The sequence below is a fragment of the Haliotis rubra genome, unplaced genomic scaffold, assembly GCF_003918875.1.
Source record: "Haliotis rubra isolate DU_JTF1 unplaced genomic scaffold, ASM391887v1 Scf184, whole genome shotgun sequence".
Taxonomy (NCBI): domain Eukaryota; kingdom Metazoa; phylum Mollusca; class Gastropoda; order Lepetellida; family Haliotidae; genus Haliotis; species Haliotis rubra.
The window spans coordinates 927,542-947,409 of NW_025765825.1; the positions used below are offsets into that span (position 1 = coordinate 927,542).

At 42.3% G+C, this 19,868-nt stretch overlaps 1 protein-coding gene across 1 annotated transcript in view; it reads right to left on the reverse strand.

The window, feature by feature from the left end:
• LOC124273788 (dynein axonemal heavy chain 5-like) overlaps positions 1–19,868 on the reverse strand; it is a 97,921-nt gene that overhangs the window by 37,713 nt on the left and 40,340 nt on the right. Inside the window, 26 exon segments of the mRNA XM_046709095.1 lie at positions 927–1,151; positions 1,679–1,840; positions 2,092–2,258; positions 2,261–2,298; positions 2,543–2,706; positions 2,984–3,310; positions 3,727–3,967; positions 4,381–4,682; positions 5,467–5,685; positions 7,851–8,086; positions 8,977–9,178; positions 9,563–10,008; positions 10,835–11,095; positions 11,637–11,784; positions 12,358–12,675; positions 13,038–13,244; positions 14,064–14,242; positions 15,067–15,295; positions 15,769–15,905; positions 16,623–16,798; positions 16,800–16,930; positions 17,319–17,426; positions 18,199–18,297; positions 18,299–18,313; positions 18,559–18,735; positions 18,900–19,063. Coding sequence (XP_046565051.1) covers positions 927–1,151; positions 1,679–1,840; positions 2,092–2,258; positions 2,261–2,298; positions 2,543–2,706; positions 2,984–3,310; positions 3,727–3,967; positions 4,381–4,682; positions 5,467–5,685; positions 7,851–8,086; positions 8,977–9,178; positions 9,563–10,008; positions 10,835–11,095; positions 11,637–11,784; positions 12,358–12,675; positions 13,038–13,244; positions 14,064–14,242; positions 15,067–15,295; positions 15,769–15,905; positions 16,623–16,798; positions 16,800–16,930; positions 17,319–17,426; positions 18,199–18,297; positions 18,299–18,313; positions 18,559–18,735; positions 18,900–19,063 — 5,078 coding nt within the window.

Sequence of the window (19,868 nt, forward strand, 5' to 3'; positions counted from 1 at the left end):
TTGGTCATTCCAAAACCTGATCTTTAATAACTGTTCTAAAATAGCAGTACTATGTTTGCATGGTATTGTACAGGAATTAATAATACCAATGAAAAATAATAAAATATCAATAGTTGACATATAAACCTATGAAAGGCATCACAATAGCGAAACACCTAGGTCAAGATTTTCAAAGCTCTCTTAGAGCTAAGATAGTCGTAAGTTAATGTTAATGTATGGCACTTACGACCATCTTGACACGAGGAGAGTTTTGAAAATCTAGGCCCAGTATCAAAAAAGAATCCTTGAACTGAATCCAAAATGTCAGTCCTACAAGCCTTCAATCAGCAATTAAGATCATATCAATGACAATTGAAAATAACAAAATATCAATTGTTGATATCTATAGCTCACAAAAATATCAATGGCGTAACAAAATTGTGAGACAAATAAGGCTTGTGTATCATCAAAGTGTATCATCATTTTGCAGTACTGCATTGTATTTTTCAAAATGTCAGCCATACCAATAACCATAGACTGTACTTTGTAGTCCTTACTCTCCTGGCATAACTATCAACAGATGACATCAATATGTTAAACTATGGTCACAAAGTTAATGCTTATACATTACAAAAGTGTTGTTGAATCTTGCAATACAATACAGTATACCCTGGTTATAATGCCACCATTTGTCCAGGACTGATTGAGTATGGTTTTATGCCGTTTTTTAGCAATATTCCAGCAATATCACGGCGGGGGACACCAGAAATGGGCTTCATAAATTGTACCCATATGGGGAATCAAACCCGGGCCTTCGGCGTGACGAGCGAACGCTTTAACCACTAGGCTACCCCACCGCCCCCACTTGTCTAGGAGAAAATATGGCATTATACAGTGTAAAATAGAATACCATAAGGGCAGGAAATCAGCCATATCATCCCACTCACCAGATCCTCAAAGATGTCTCTCTGATGGACGTGGATAGTGATGAGAGTCTCAAACTTGGTTCTCTCGATCTTCTTGAGATCCATGGTGGTCTGGGCAATGAGAGTGTTCAGCAGCTCCAGGAACGCGTTATTGGTCTGCTGCATGATCTTCTTGTCGTACTTGGCGTGGGTCAAGGCCTCTGTGGCATCACGTGTCCAGATCATTTGGATGCCGAGAAGACCAACCTATATGAAACACAAACCAACTGTGTCAGAAATCTGAGGTCCATATCATTTGGGCACCCAGGTTGGATACCCAGAGCAGCATCATGTTTGAATGGAAAAGCTGTATTGAAGTTTCATTAATTTTGGCTACCAAGAAAACAGGTTGTGATAAAACATATAGTTGATGCTTACAGTATTGTAGGAAAACAAAGCCAATTAACTGAAGTCTCTGTTTCTAAAAGATCAAAAAAATACGAAGTTTGAAAGCAGTGGGTAACGGAAAATGAAGTTAAAACTGCTGTGAACAGATGAGGTCAGTGAGCCTATGCATATGTATAGCATAGTAAAATCCCTGAACAAACACCACATCATATTTCATTTAAGACATCATCAAATTTGCAAATGAGATCTTTCCCAAACTCATTATGAAAAGTGAAAGACTGCTAACAAATATCACAGGAAGTGAGGATGAGACTTATGACTAGAACAAGAATTGTGTTGCTGTAAAAGTAACTAGGTGTGTCTACCTGTAATTAAGCATGTCCTACCTGAGCTGGGAACATGTTGAGGAACTCCAAGAGTTGAAAGCTGGGGTCTTGTATGGCCATGGCTGCCTGTCTGATGACGCCATGGACGGAGCGGTGAGCCATCTGCATCAACGCCATCAGCCACACCTCCACATTGCCCTCCGCCTTCACAGGCTTCTCCAGCTAAAACACAATACACAGTGCATTAGTGAGTGAGTAGGCATAGAGTGAGTGAGTGAATGAAGGCACAGAATTGAGTGTATAGACAACAGTGAGTGGGTGTGCAGGTACACTGAGGTACACTATATTCTCTTACTTCTGGCCATAAGTACAACAAAGATTATTACAAGATGATAATAATTAACATGCTAGTTCAACATTGCTCCATGGTTTCACAAAGTGAATGTTCAAGATGGATGGAACTGTGTTCTCACCTCAATGGTTTCTCCTTCTGATGAGGCCACTGACAAGATAAGGTCGTAGTTCTTCTCGTGGAACTTGACTGTCTTGATGTTGTCGAAGACAGACAGCAGGTGAGCCTGGATGGTGTGGGGGTCACTGGCCTGACCCAGGATCTCCAGCAAGGCAGGGTCGGAGACGAGAAGAATCGTGGGAATGACAAACGCTTCTTCTCCAGGTAACTAGATATTGAATGGAAACATCCAAATGCTATTAGGAAGCACTTAACAATGCATAATTGAATATAGTCAACAATGATCTGGTCAAATTTTGAAAAATATCTATGTTGTTATACACACATGTAAATAGCTAATCTGAATAAAGAGTTACATTTCTAGTTTATCAGTAACATTTGTAGTTATTGATTGTATTGTACATTATTTACTGAACACAGAAGTTTATGGATCACGATGGAGAAGAACATACCCAGTGAGAGACTTCTGGCAGAGTTCCAGCTGCTCCAGCAGATGAGGCAAGAGCTGCATCAGAGTCTCATCTCCAACACAACACGTCACAACGTTGGGCGTCTCGTGGGCACGCGTCATGATCTTCACCCACGACTTGTCAATGTTGCTGAACCTCTTAGCTTCCTGTAACATTGAAGGAGTCAACATTGCTTAGTAGGCATCAGCAACATTTGAGGAAGTTTGGTTTCCCTATCATAAAGCAAACATGATGTGTGTGGTACGAATCAGTTCAACCCAGACAAATTCTTCCTGTGTAAATGTATCATGGAAGAAGTTTTCTTGTAAATCTGTCCTATTGTAACATTTGCCCCAGCGAAACAAGTTTACTACAGGAACAAATGCTCCTTGACACTTAGACCTATTCTCCAGCAGATCTCTGTCCCTAGAGTCCAGCTCTTACCTTGGGCAGCTGTTTGGCGATGTCACCACCAACAAACACGGCCTCCAGGTAGACCCAGAGGTTCTGTACTGTCATCCAGTTCTCAATGATCTCAGACGAGTTTGTCAAGTTCTGAACCCATGTCTGAATCTTCGGCTTGAAGGGAGCATTGTAACGGTTGCTAAGCAGCGAGCTGAGCACCATGAGAGAGTCCTCCATGAGGACGATGATCTCGGAGGTTGTGTCACCTCGGAGGAGGAGCTCGCCTCGGTTCTTGAAGTTGCCGAAGGTGAAATCCTGGTGTCCCCAGTCACTGATGAGCCCTTCAGCCGCTGATATACAGATGTCCTGGGGAAACACAGAGTGTGAGTGAGTGAATGAACTTTGTTTGATAACTATTGAGTTATTAATGTTAACACCCTGCTCAAAATAGGTGCCCCATGAGTAACGTCTGATGCAATCTTCAAGTTCATCTTCAAAACCATGCCTGCCCCACCCCCTTAACTCCTTCTATTAACACTGAAATACTTCAGCTGTCCTTTGTAAAAGGAAACACCAGGGCAGGTGTGAGTAACTTTAAAAAAATGTCCGCTTGAAACCTTTGTATTTCTTACTACCACTTGATCACAGATAACAAATTCAAATTGAGTATGGTTTTGATAAACAACACCTTTTCAAAATTTCTAACCCCAGGTGCTTCATACAGTATATGGTTGGTTTTGGGAAAGGAAAGACAGATAGTGATGGAGGTGTCACATGCATACCTCAATGTCTTCCTTGAACTGCAGCAGCGGTGCCTCAAGGATGTTCCTGAGCGTGAAGTTCTCACCCTCGACGTCGAACATGTGACCCGTGGTGTCTGACATACGTTTCCAGTGACGAGGCTGCATGGACTTGTTGGCCATCAGTTCAAGTAATGGCACCATCTCGTTGAAGTCGTCAATTGTCTGTTTCAAATCCTCAAAAGCTTGCCAGTCTTTCAGGGCACGTGGCAGCTTGCGGCATCTGTGTCAACAAGCAATGTATTATTATACTCAGCAGGTTTGTGACAGACAAAAACTAACCACTGTTATATTTGTGAGGAAGCTTTGACTGAAAGTAGATCTTTGAGGCTTGATCAGAAAAATACAAAACTCCTATTTATAACAGCAAAATGTGAAAATGTGTGTACCAGTGCAGTTCTGAATGAAAACAGATACAGGCTTCAGAATGTCTGTTGTGTCTGAGTGTCACGGCATCTTCACCCTGAATATCTGAACATCGGAAACATGGTGGTAAAAAATGGAGTCGTGTTAGAAAACTGACATCTGACCAGCACAAGACTCCATACTCCTTCCTTCAGATCAGGCTACAAACTCAACATTGCACTCATTTCTGAAAGTTTTTAAACTGTTTGATGGCTACCTCAGTTAATTTACCTGTTTTGGAACTCCTGAAGTTCAGTATTGATCTTATCTATGTTGACGTCCTGCCAGTTGATGTCGTAGTACCCATGTACGGTGTCGATGACGTCATTGTAGAGGCCGTACAGCTTCTGGAGAAGATTCAGTTCCTTCCTGATGCGGACCAGCTCCGGGTAGTCCGTTACAGGGAGACCGAACAGCTCCTCACCTCCAGAGTAGGTGACAAACTTCCTGTTGAGGGTGTCAAACTGGTTTTGGAAGATGATGAGTCGGTCAGACGCCTCACGTGGGGCAACTCCAGCAACCATCGGTCCGGTCTGTGAATATATATTACACCCAATGTACATGCATACTACACACAACCTGATTACAAACCTACACACACATATTAAACCCATGCAACATACATATTAAAAACATATTACATCCATATTACATGCAGGTTACACACAAAACACATACATTGCAAACATTACAAATATCCACTTACATATTACACCCAGACCACATATATAATACGAGCATATTACACCCATATCACATGCATTTTATGCACATCACATCCATATCATACGATCTTACACCCATCTTACATGGACATTACACCCCTATCACACCCTTATTACACACACGTTAAAGTCATTTGACATGCATATTACACCCATATTACATGATTTTACACTCATATTACATGGACATTAAACCCCTATTACATCGAAATTACACACACGTTAAATTCATTTGACATGCATATTACACCCATATTACATGAAATTACACCCATATAACATGATATTACACCCATATTACATGATATTACACCCATATAACATGATATTACACCCATATTACATGATATTACACTTATATTACATCGTTATTACACATATATTACATGATATAACACCCCTATTACATCGATATTACACACACATTAAATTCATTTGACATGCCTATTACACACCACACATACATATTACAGGTATAAAACACATAACATATACCTTGGCTGGACAAACAAAGTGAACTAGCTTATTACAGAAAGTTGCAAAGTAAATGGTAGATATTACAACAAATACTTATGTTCAAATTGTGACTCACCGTGTCATAACCATGGTAGAAGTCTGCTGTTTCTTGCTCGAAGATCTTGACGTTCTCCACCAGTTCAGACTTGAACTCGGGCTGTATGGTCAGCAGATGGGTCTGAACCTCTGCAGACTGTGTGTTCAGCTTCTCCCAGGAGTACCGCAGTGTGTCACATCTCTCCGTCTCCTCCTTCACGACTGGGAGCTCGTGCTTGTTCAGCATCGCATACGATTCCTGAGGGATACAATGCAAAATGCTGAGAACATTGCAATAATTAACCGAATCTGTTTTATTCCAAACATGGTGGAAGAAAATATTCCGATTTTTCATTTGACACAGCCATCTTCAGGATATTCCCAAAATGTATGTTTAACTATTGGTTGTTCAGCACTCGTAAAACCTGGATCCTATAAAAGGACAATTAAGGGTATGACAACACAATACTATGACAGTCATGGCACTAAGATCCTCTTGGAGAGCATAGATTTCAGCTTGGTTTCATGAAGTGATCAGAGTCCTACACCAACAATATCTTTAAGAGCCCCCACAATCAGCTGAGACCGTAGTCTGAGAATGAAATGATAGCATTTAAGCAGTTAGCCCTGGAAATGTATCAGCTCCGTTATTCCCACAATGCTTGTATCAACTCGATATTAAAACTCTTGCAGCACTAACTGGATGAGACTTTGGTCCCTTGAAGAAAAACATATATTCAAAAAAACTGGAATATGCTATAGGAATATACATCTATCATCTCCTCACCTCAATATGCTATAGGAACATACATCTATCATCTCCTCACCTCAATATGCTATAGGAACATACATCTATCATCTCCTCACCTCAATATGCTATAGGAACATACATCTATCATCTCCTCACCTCAATATGCTATAGGAATATACATCTATCATCTCCTCACCTCAATATGCTATAGGAACATACATCTATCATCTCCTCACATACATCTATCATCTCCTCACCTCAATATGCTATAGGAACATACATCTATCATCTCCTCACCTCACCTCAATATGCTATAGGAACATACATCTATCATCTCCTCACACCTCAATATGCTATAGGAACATACATCTATCATCTCCTCACCTCAATATGCTATAGGAACATACATCTATCATCTCCTCACCTCAATATGCTATAGGAACATACATCTATCATCTCCTCACCTCAATATGCTATAGGAACATACATCTATCATCTCCTCACCTCAATATGCTATAGGAATATACATCTATCATCTCCTCACCTCAATATGCTATAGGAACATACATCTATCATCTCCTCACCTCAATATGCTATAGGAACATACATCTATCATCTCCTCACCTCAATATGCTATAGGAATATACATCTATCATCTCCTCACCTCAATATGCTATAGGAATATATCATCTCCTCACCTCAATATGCTCTATATCATCTCCTCACCTCAATATGCTATAGGAATATACATATATACCTCAATATGCTCTAGGAATATACATCTATCATCTCCTCACCTCAATATGCTATAGGAATATACATCTATCATCTCCTCACCTCAATATGCTATAGGAACATATATATACATCTATCATCTCCTCACCTCAATATGCTATAGGAACATATATATACATCTATCATCTCCTCACCTCAATATGCTATAGGAACATATATATACATCTATCATCTCCTCACCTCAATATGCTATAGGAACATATATATACATCTATCATCTCCTCACCTCAATATGCTATAGGAACATATATCATCTCATCAATCATGCTATCAACCTCATCTATATCTCTACCTCAGGAATATAACATACATCTATCATCTCCTCACCTCAATATGCTATAGGAACATACATCTATCATCTCCTCACCTCAATATGCTATAGGACATATACATCTATCATCTCCTCACCTCAATATGCTATAGGAACATACATCTATCATCTCCTCACCTCAATATGCTATAGGAACATATCATCTATCTATCTATCTCCTCACCTCAATATGCTATAGGAACATACATCTATCATCTCCTCACCTCAATATGCTATAGGAACATATATATACATCTATCATCATCTCCTCACCTCAATATGCTATAGGAACATACATCTATCATCTCCTCACCTCAATATGCTATAGGAACATATATATACATCTATCATCTCCTCACCTCAATATGCTATAGGAACATACATCTATCATCTCCTCACCTCAATATGCTATAGGAACAATGGGTCATCTCCTCACCTCAATATGCTATAGGAACATATATATACATCTATCATCTCCTCCTCACCTCAATATGCTATAAGAACATACATCTATCATCTCCTCACCTCAATACCCTATAGGAATATACATCTATCATCTCCTCCTCACCTCAATGGGTCCAATGCTCATGTCAATCATGATCTCCCGCTCCCGGATCTCCTTCAGGATAGCCATTGCAAACCTAATGTCATCCAGGTCTTTGATTGGTCGGGTCAGCCTCTTCTGCGAATCATCAATGAAGGTGAAGATATTCTCCATTTCATCCCGGTACTTGGTGTTGCAAGCTTTACCATAGTGAAGGCGCCATGCTTTGGTCTCTGTAGTCAAGCCCAGTTTCAGCTTCTCTGTAAAACATGAATTGATTGAGATTGGTTTGAACAGTTTTATTATGATGGTTGGATGTGTACCACCATGGTGTATTCCACAGCCACTGGTCTGGTGCTGACAAATCTAGAACCGTAATCATGGTAAGTCCAGATTCAAACCTACAATGTTGGGCATGTACAATGGACATAACTCTGCACAGGTAATGGATGCACCTTATGTGCCATCCATGTGCCTGTGGGTATGGTGAATGACTGCATCCTTGAAACATCTCAAGGAAAGACCCCATGGCCCTGTTCCACAAAGTTTACCACTCTTACACCACTTGCCCTAGGTTACCACTCTTACACCACTTGCCCTAGGTTACCACTCTTACACCACTTCTTAGGGTTATCACCACTGTTTACACACCACTAGCCTTGGGTTACCAAGTAGGAACAATTGTAAGCCACATATTCAGGGTTTGTTTGTCGTACAATGTCAGTCTGTAAATAATCATATCTGGACCAGACTGACTGACTGACTGAGTTTGGTTTTACGCCGCTTTTAGCAATATTCCAGCAACATCACGGCGGGGGACACCAGAAATGGGCTTCACACAATGTACCCATGTGGGGATTCGAACCCGGGTCTTCGGCGTGACGAGCCAACGCCTTAACCACTAGGCTACCCCACCGCCCCATCTGGACCAGACAATCCAGTGATTGACATTAACAGCACTGACCTATGCAACTGGGATGCAATATCATACATTCACATTAACCAAGTCAGTGAGCCTGAACTTAGTCATATCTTATGGCAGGGTAGGGGTGCTGAAGAACGGCTCTAAACCAGGACCATGATGGGGGTTTGAAGGGCCATCAACAACAAGTCTTCCTTTAATTCTAACACTGTATACAATCCTTCTCACCTGTATAGAGAGCGATGGCACCCACATCATAGTACTCAGGCTCGTTGTTGATCCGAACCTCTTGTTCTTCGAAGTGTTTTATCTTTGCCTCAAACTCTGACAGTTTGGGATCGTCTTTCATGAACTCGTTGAGGTCCTCATCACGGTCACACTCCCAGATGGCATGGTAGTGTGAGAACTTGTCCAGAGCTGTTGTCACCTCCTGCAAGGAAAATGTTTGATTACCATGAGAATAATGTGCAGATGGAATCTGCAGAAAAATCTAAAGAAAGAATTCAAATAGTATGGGACATACCTGTTACAAACATGCCTCTGCATGATAACGTACGCACACACACACATGCCCAAGTTGCTGTGAGTTTAATATTTGCTGCTTCTCATGATAATACTAGAGCAATATGACAGCAATATGACAGCAACATTGTGGCAAGGGAAACCACAAGTGGGCTTCATACAGTGTAGCAACATCCGGAATCAAAGTCATATCAAGAAGCCATGTTTGGTAAAATAATGGTTCTCATAGAATAGGGTATATTCAAAATATATCTCTTGGATAAGGGGTTGAAAGACATAAAGGTGTACTGACCTTCTTGGTAGAGTTGATGGATGTGGACAGGAGGGACGCCAGTTTGGCAATGTCCTTGTTGTCCGACACGCTCTTGAAGTAATTCTTGGTTTGCTGTTGAATCACCAGATTGCTGGGTGCAGTCTCTCCCTCCCCACGACCCTTGCGCTCAGGGTGGGAACCCTCAGACGGGGCCTGGCTAGCTACGCTGCCTCTCCTCTCGTGGGAGTAGTCACCAGTGACTGATCCAGAACGCTCGGTCTGGGCTGGTTTGACCACACGCTTGCGTTCCTTGCTCCACTGAGCCACACCCTTGCTGACACAGATAATGTTCTGTACAGCTTTGTTCAGAGCCTGCTGGACCTCGTCCAACGCAGGCTGCATGGTGATGTTGGGAATCTGCAGCGTGGCATACGTTCGGTAGAAGGGACGACTGTCTCGCTTGTCTCCAAACACCGATGTGTCAGCTAGTATAACAAGAAAAGAGAGTGAGTGACTAGAGTTACTGCCATTCTTGTTATATCCTGACATATTGGCTTAGGTAGGAGTATTCTGGCATGATCAAGGGACAGAACTCTGCACAGGGAACTGCAGCACCTTAGATAACAGCACCCTCCATGCCCCAAAATAAAGGAAAGAACCAAAATATAAGAAATTCACAAAATCATGCCCAAATTATCCTGTTTCTTGTTTTTGTCATTTTTCTTTGACATGCAGGTAGAAAGAATTCATATTACTTTCTGACATGTACAACACCTACAGATTATGCCAAGATGATACTGGACACTGTTCAGAGTTTATAGGGAATATAATACTAAAATACAAGAAAAAAGAAATATATTTAAAATCAAGAGGCGGGGATTACATTATACTGTAGATTGCAAATACAAAGGAGAGATACCACTAGGGTAGGAAATATGTTAGAGACTTGGGTGGGGGTGAGCTGATGCGATTAGATCTGTATCAAATTTTGCTCACCCCCATGTTATGCAATCCCCAATACATGTTACAATTTTGAATGTCACTTCCCTCAAAATATATTCCATAACATAAACAATGGTTTCTGCAGGCAAAAAACATGAACTGTCCTTTTTGTCATCGCTCCCAAGAGAAGTGATAAAGCGTGGCACCTCCACCTACTGGAGTGTCCTCACGACCTCTCCTGAATCTCACCAACCCACCTTCCCCTTTGATAAATGACCAGTCGCTATTTCAACCAATCAGAATGTGCAAATGTCAAAGCATCAATAGGAAGCATATATTTTTCAGAAGCAGAGAGATTGCAAGACTTACTCATATAGTGAGAGATGGAGCTGGAGGAGATCCTCTTCCGTAGAGCCTCCAGGGTGTTGCGGACACAACGTAGGAGGGCGTCCAGGTTGCGGTTGTTGAAGTGAATGAGCAGCTCCATGGCCGACTCCTCGATGTTCTCCCTCATCTCTCGCTTCTTCTTGGCCACGTTGAGGGCCTTGGAGGACAGAGGACGAGATCGCTTGCTGCCGGTGTGCGACATGCGAGACTCCCGTGGAGAGCCATCATGGCTTTTTCCATCAGCTGTCAAAGGCATTGTACTGGTAAGTATTTAACTGTGCAATGAATGGGTTTGGGTTATACTGCTATGAACAGTATTCCACTTATATCACAGTGTGTCAGCTTTAATGTGGGAATAAAGTCTGAAGTGATGGAGTATGGAGCTGACAAACCTAGACACAGAATTGGGGTGGACTGGCATTCAAACCTACAAGCACAGGTTTTTGTCTAACCAAGGGACACAACTCTGCACAGCAAATAGCAACACCTTATTAATCAGTCCACTTTAACATGTATTCAGTGGAATCTTAATATCTAGAGTTTCAAAATATATAAGTGAAACTCTTTTATTTTTCAGCCTTATCATCTTTTATCATTGTACTCAAAAATATTCCCGCTATATGATGGCAACAATTTTCCTGGTCCTACAGGCGACACATATTTGTGTCTTAGACGGATGCATTAAAGAGGAGAAATTTAAATATATTTGAGGTGATACAGGCTGGTTAGGGTCACAAAGATCACACAAACACATTTGATTACAAGAACAAGGGAGATAACTCACCATCTTCCTCAGGTTCCTCCTCTTCCTCCTCCTCTTCTTCAGTCTCCTCGGGCTCTGAGTTGCACAGCATGTTGATCAGCTCATTGGCCGCCTCCTCCACAGTCTGACTCTTGGTCTGCAGGATCTGTGCTCCCTTCGCACACAGGATCTGCCACAACACACAGTAAGTATCACACAGTCTGGGCAGTAGCACAAACAAGACAACCAGGCATCTTAAACAGCCCAAGACGCCTCACCAGGACTGAAATGAGGCCACTTTGAACAGCATTACAGCATGTGAGCTTAATGATGGCGAAAAGCCCACAGTGATGCATGTCTCAGATGGTGAACACTGGTAAACAACAAACTTACATGTTGTTGACAAAAACATGAATAGGGCTATGTGTGATTCAAACCATTGTTTCTCGCAAGCCAAAGGGGTTCCTAATATCATGAGTGTGCATTTCCAATACATTCTTGGCTCACTGGGGAGTATATAGTAAACGCTTTGTCCAATTACATCAAGGACGGGCCTCAGACGTCTGACACCTCCAAGAAACCCACTAGCACTGAGAAGGATCATAATCATGTTGAAGTGTATGATAAATAACGGTGCAACCCATGGCCTTATTGCCTAACACTATGCTGAATGCCTAGTATCATTCTATTTCAGTATATCAACCAGATACATTTTCTCAGATCATGGTTCAGCATGATAGTTTGGTTCTCTGGTTCTCTGTACCTGTGTATTCTCCAAGAAGTGGTCCACAGTCCAGGGTTCATCGTCAGGAAGTTCACACAGGGTTGTCATGGCCATGTCTCGCAGTATGGCGTCAATACGGAATTCCGTCAAGTCATGCGCTCTGTCCATGAGAAGTTCCAGTTCTGCCAGAGACTTGTACACGTCATCCACATAGTCATGGATGTTGATGGACGTCCATGTCAGAGTTGTCACCCCTGGTTCAATTGTATCATCCACTTTGGCAACATGGAGTCCCATCAGCAGCTCAAAGGCAGCAGGAATCTTTCCCAGAACTCTCTTATTCTCCTCCAGCATCATCTACAAGAACAAAGCATATTCTGAGATAGGTTCAGAGAACGATGTCCCAGAAGGCACCATGGTTTCAAACGTTATCAATATCTTGTCATCGTATTACTTCTTGGGAAGAAAGAGGTGAAAGTGGGCTTTATGACAAGTTCCAAACTGTTATATACAGATGTGCATGTTGTGTGTATTTATGTGTTTGTGTGTCTCTGTGTGAGAGAGTGTGATTGTGTGCCTGTGTGTGCACATGCACTACTCAAGGCTAATATAAACATATGCTTGTCAGGAAGAAAATATCAAATGATCTAAAACGCTATCTTCCAGAAATTCAGCTCAACCATTCATCCACACGTACAACACATATACCAGTGCCTCACCTGAAGGGCATTATAGTTGTCCTTGTACTCCATCTGTCTGGCTCTCATGGTCCGGGCGGCTGGCGGGATCTCCAGACCGAGTCGACTCATGCACTCTGTCTCTCTTATCATGGTCAGAATTTGGGAGTCAAAGTTGACGTACAGCTCCTTTGACTCTGGATGGCGGACCAACAGCGAAGCATGGAGGCCGGACTTGGCTGCCTCAACCTGGTGGAGGGCAGAGACATTAGACCAGTCCTCAGATAGTTTGGCGTCATGTGGAAATACATGTGCCTACATTCTCAGATTGTTGAGAATAGGAATTAATTCATACTCCTGATTAATCTCAGCATACCGTATATGACCGTCTATAAGACGACCCCATGGATAAGACGACCCCCAAACTTGACCCTCAAAATCAGTGTCAAAATCATATCTCTCATAGATAGGCCGCCCCCCGCGATGGTTCGCGGCTAACAGAGACCAGACCGTGTACCGTAAGTATGTTGCATCAACGACGAGACGCCATTACGAGAATATTACGTAATAAAGATTACCGGTGTATTGTGGAAACGTGTGTTGATAATTTTATCATTTCACAATGGCTTGGTAAAGTTAACGGATATGATGTAGTTTTATTCACATTAAGTAAGCTTTTTACCTCCACATGATCTATCAGCTATTTTTCCAACATACTTAAGGCCTACATATAATACTTGACAGAGAACCTGAATATAACATGTCAGTTCAACTGTTTTCACAAGACCATTTCACACAGCAACTTACGGCGGATGACAGGACTGTTACAGCATCTTACCTGTCTGATCCATCCTCGGTGGTACAGGACTGTTACAGCATCTTACCTGTCTGATCCATCCTCGGTGGTACAGGACTGTTACAGCATCTTACCTGTCTGATCCATCCTCGGTGGTACAGGACTGTTACAGCATCTTACCTGTCTGATCCATCCTCGGTGGTACAGGACTGTTACAGCATCTTACCTGTCTGATCCATCCTCGGTGGTACAGGACTGTTACAGCATCTTACCTGTCTGATCCATCCTCGGTGGTACAGGACTTCAAACTCCAGCAAGACTTTAGCCAGCTTGTTGAAGCTCTTGATGATTTTCTTGGCCTCGGGACCCTGCAGGATGGTAGCATGTTCCTGGAAGACCTCCATCGGCTCCTGGATACGGCGGTACAACTGACGAGCCCACGAGATCTTTCCTGCAGGGGCAATTAAGAAGGTAAGTGAAGGATCTTATTTGTATATCATCCATGGCAGCATTTCAACAATATAATGGTAAAGGAGTCTAGTAATAGACTTATAACCTCGCACCCATGCTGGGCCCAGGTCATAGCAGAGTGAGCACTCTTATCACGGAACTAACCCTGGAGATGACACAAGGATGATGACCAATATTATTGTCCACTGTACGTGGAACAGATACATCAAGTAATATTTACCTGGAGTCCAATCATCATTGAGATTATACTATGATCAGACTGAAATCATCAGTTATAACATTAGACTTATGATAAGGACATCTTAGGCCCAATGATGGACAATTTCCATCTCAATTTTGAACACTGTTTCAGATATCAAAAGTTACCAATACAATACAATTAACAAAAACAACCTAAGAAACACAACTAGCAAATGGAATTGAAAAAAAAATTGCCAAGGCCCTATTTCACGAAATGATATGAGTACTGAGATGATTGTAACTCACTAATCTAAAACAGACTAATGATGGTTGTAGTCCTACAATCAGTCAGTGGAACAAAGGCCAGGTACAGTGCTGTTTGTGTTTCAGGCTGCTGTGACTGTCATTATGTAAGATAATGGGAACTTCTAGAACCAAAGAGCTAAGGTTGTTGTGTGAAGCAGGGCCCAAGACAGAGAATGATTGGTAGTGCTACAATCGGTCTGTGGAACGAGGACAGTGCCCAGTTTCTGTGTCTGCCTGCTATGATTGTCGTATGCTAGACTATGGGGAGACATTGAAGCAAGCCCCGAGACAGAGACACAGCGATAGATTGCTACTGACCAGCAACTGGTGGCAGGTCTCTGGCTACTGGAGGATCACTCTTGTTCTTCTGGTACAGACGAGCCACCATCTCGATGTCTCGGCCATAGTGGTTGAGGATGCGCTGGTACTTCTCCTGGATGCCAAGGTTGGGGATGTCCAGGCGCTCAAACTTCCTCAGCAGCAGCAGTGCCCTCGCAGTGTTTGAGATACGATCAAACTTGCCGTCCATGAAGCTCACGATTCCAGACTGGAACATACAAGCAGATCTTCAGATTTCGAAATATAACGGACAGATATCCCAAACAGATGAAGGATTACTTGTTTTCAGGGTCAATGATCAACGGCAGAAAAATGTTCCCATCTGAATATGCTTCCACCCTCATTTTGATGTTTAACAACTTGAGATTTTGAGTTCAATCTTGTTTTGGGACTTAAAACTGGTCACTATTCCAACAATTGGGCAGAAAGCAACAAAATGCAAACGTGATGTTTTTTATCATAATGTGAAAATGAGTGGGCTTGTGAGTTTCAACACATGACATATATACAGGATGCTGCGGCTGTACATGTGGAGATGTTAATCAAATCACACCACAACTCTATCTGTAGATTTGACATCCATACTTCACATCAAGACTCTCGAGCACAAACGTTTCATATTTATGGCCTCAGAGACATGTTCCTCCAAGACAATGGTAAGATACAGACATGAGTACTAACATGGAGTTCTGAGATCTGGCGCTTGAATTCCTCAAAGTCCTGGTCCACCTCCATCTTCCTCTGGTCCAGGTAGTCATAGGACTTCTTCTTCATGGCTGTCACGATGACACTGAACTTGTTGGCCATGATCTCCAGACCTGCAACAGATCGGTGAGATTCACGACACGTCTACACACATTTAATGAACATATACCCAGGTGAACCTGGTACACACTTGGTGCACAGAGCTTTCATATCTTGTTAACCCTGCCTCTATCATCCTGATACACATGTCTATATTTCTAAGATTACAAAGTGAGGTTTGCATTATGATGATAATTCCTTTACTTTAGCTTGAAGCACTAGGATCAATGTGTGAAACAGGGAATGGTAACATGGTCCAGTAGTTGCACGCTCACTTTCAATTTGATTTTACAACAACAAAAAATGATTGTGAATATTCCAGTTCTATTGACAGCCAGACAAACCAGTGGTTGATATAATGAGCAACATAGTTTCATCATCAGAGTACTATATAGCGCCATCATCCAGTTCACCGAGGCTCACCAACTCATCCAGTTCAGAACGCATCATACCTAGCATACTGAAAGGACTCTTGCCTCCAGGCTAGAATCAGAACCATGTGAGAGGACAATAAATAGATCCTGCAGTCTGGCTTGAAGTATTGGCTGATAAATGTGTGGATGTACCCTGATGGCATGGATAAATTGCTCATAATACCAGTCACTGGATTGTGCCTGGTCCACACCAAAAGCTTCCATCATATGGCTGCAGCAGTCTTAAACCAAACCTTTGCATGCACTCCCACAACCCAAATATTTTGTCTTACACCAGAAGAAACAGATCCTTCCTACCTTCAATCTTAGACTCTGCCAGATGGGAGTACATGTCCATTGTTTCAAACATCTCAATGATCTTTGTCAACCTCCGTGTGAAAGTGTCAAACTTGCCAAAGATGTACATCTCAGAGAAGTCAAATGGGCGTTCCTGTGGCATCTTCTCCAGCTTTTCCTTGGTCTTATGGAAATGGCTGGTAGTCAACGTTCAGCTTGATACAGTCGTGTAGTTTGACGACAACCTGGGCCTGAGGCTGAGACCAGATGGTGTCTCGGTGAAGGTCAGTGATGTACTCCTTGCACGCAGTGATCATCTGGTTGGTTATCTGAGGAGGCGGATTAATTAATAATTAATTAATAATAATATGTACTTTTGTAAAGTCCACATCACAGATGCTCACAACATGTATAATTATTACCCCACTGCACATCTATTTTGCATTCTCTGCTCCACTGGGAAAATACAACCCGAGTTGCCTTAAAACTATTACCTTTACATAGCCTTAACCCAACCTTGATAAAGTCCCATTGCATTAAAGATATGTCAGTTGATTTATAGTTCAAGGCAAGCTCAGCAACAATTGAAATGAATAAGTTGGGTTTGGTCTCTCTTTCAGTTGGAACTCTAAGTTATTTTTGATTTCCAAATGTATTTCAGTCTCTGCTACAGTTTAAGTTAATACATAGCTGATGAACCCTTGAAAAGCAACGCACCTTGACAAAGAGCGACGTCATCCTCTCCGAGGTGTTGTAGTAGCGTGAGATGCTGTGGATCATACGGATTGCGTTGATGAGGCCAGGGATACCTTCCAACATGCCCACCTGAAGCAGACGTCACTTATTTCAACATGGCCGAAGACTTGATCATCTCTCAATAACAGACAGTGGGGATACTGGCGGGGAAGTGGATGTTGCACATAATGTACGAATGGGCAAAATGACCTGCTACATATCTGTGTTCTATTTACCGCTTGTGGTTCTTGGTTTCGATCTTTCGAATCCTTGTTCCCCAAAATAAATAGTGTTTATCTCTGTCTCTGTGCTAACAGAACCTCTCTGAGTCACAGAACAATCACTGGTTTACTGAACAGGACCATCTGTTCTCTTGATTTTGAAGTAAAGATAACGGATTTGTCTGAGGGGTACAGCTTAGATTCTGTAAGCCAGAGACTGTTCAATGACAGTTTAGGCTGCAAGCTAATGGATTCAGTGTGTGAGTGAGTTAATTTGGGTTAATGCTGTCATGTTATGGCATGGAAATCTCAAATTAATGAAGGTCTGAGTTATTTACCATTTTTTTAAAATGCATGAACACAGTTTTGGTACTGAGAAACCAGCTAACAAATCTGAACAAACCAGGATTGGACTCCATGGTTCCTTGCATGCCTCGGCAATATTCCAGCAACATCACGTGAGGGGGACACCAGAAATGGGCTTCACACATTGTGTGTGTGTGTGGGGATCAACTGGGTCTTCAGTGTGAACCACTGCCCCAATTGGAATCCATAATGTGTGCCATGGTCAACTGGGAAACCTGTGCCCCAATGTGCGTGTGTGTGTATGTGTATATGTGTGTGTAAGAAGAAGGTCTCACAGGGTCACTGTTGTAGAGTGGGTCACAGAACTTCTCCAGAGTGTAGAGGAACTTCACATTGTCCTTTGCCTCATTGGCTGTGTCTGTGATACGTCTGTCGAAGCTCCTGCCAGACCTGCATAGCGAAAATGAACAAAATATCAGGAAAAAGCCACAGTTAATCATGGAATGACAACATCAAAAATATTTAGAAAAGGAAATATATCAGTTCAGTTGTGTGTTTCTAAAGTTTTGTACCTTCCAAGGTGTAGATGCCCATCAAAGATAATCTATCCTTTAGCCAGATAAGTGATATTTCTAGAAAACTATTCCTCCTTTTAGAACCATTTCCAGTTCTCCAGAAGTCATCAAGCAACATACCTTGATCAATTTTGACTTGGCTGCATGAAGAACACCAAGGACGGACTTGACTTCAGAGCCTTTGATCTGATCCAGAAGATAGTTGAACTTTGACATACGTTTCTTCCAGTGGTCCAGCTCAGCACGAGGCCCAATGTCGTCTGCTTCTCGTCTCATCTGCTCACTCTCGGCAAGAACCTGCAGCAGACGTCACATCAGCAGGGTCACATTAGGGCAGGATAATGATCTAAGGTTTAAACCTATCTGAAAGGATCTGTAACATAGGCCTATTCTATGTAGAGAGTGAGTACTGGTAAGTGACCATTACTCTATCACATGTTGTATTTCAACGGCATCCTCACCTGCTCGATCTGTTTGATCCACACATGCATGCAAGATTCAATGGCCTCCAGGGCCTCCGAGCTGTTGGCCACTGCCTGGTAATCAGCAGCCGTCTGGATCTTGCTCACCTCATAACCTTCACATGGTTTCAAGGTCACCTTCTCTTGAAGACTCTCCTGGGCACCTGTACATACAACAACTCGATAGAAGATAGCAGACATACAATTAGCAACATCACTAGTATGCACTGAGACACATGCTCATGTCCTGAAATATTTGACAGAATCTGTGCAAATATAAGCTGCTACTCCAGCTTCAGCTCATTTTCTTGCAGTATGGTTTACATCAGCTGAGTAGCAGTCATTAACATTGTACTGCATGGCATGTGTAGTGCCACTTGGTGCTGTTCCTTCTACTGTTAAAGATGTCTACTTGTACGAATAACAACATGACAGGTTCTTAAACAACTTTTTCCATTAAGGTGAGGTGAGGTGAAATTGGGTTTTACGTCGTGCTTGAGAATATTTCGCTCATATGACGACGTGCATGCGTGTGTATGTGCGACTGCTTGTACTAGCCCAGACTTAAGCTGGTTTTATAGTGCTAACCCACTGAGATACCATGCCGCAGTGAAGCAGGAATACCCCACTCAGACACATTATACTGACTCTGAGCCGACCAGTCCTTGTTGTACCCATTAATGCCGAGCGCCAGGCAGGGACCAACAAGTACCATATTTTAACGTCTTTTGGTATGACGCTGTCGGGGATCGAACCCGCGACCTTCCGCTCTCGAGCGGACGCTCTAACCACTACACCATGGAGGCGGTCTTTTCCACTAAGAGTATTAAAAAACACAAACTATTGGATACAAGGTTTTCATTGCCATGTACTGTCATGACACTTAACATTGAGTTCAGGTTGTTTTGTTCATCATACTCATTCTGAGACTGATTGATACTGTAATGACATGATGACTTTAGGTTATTT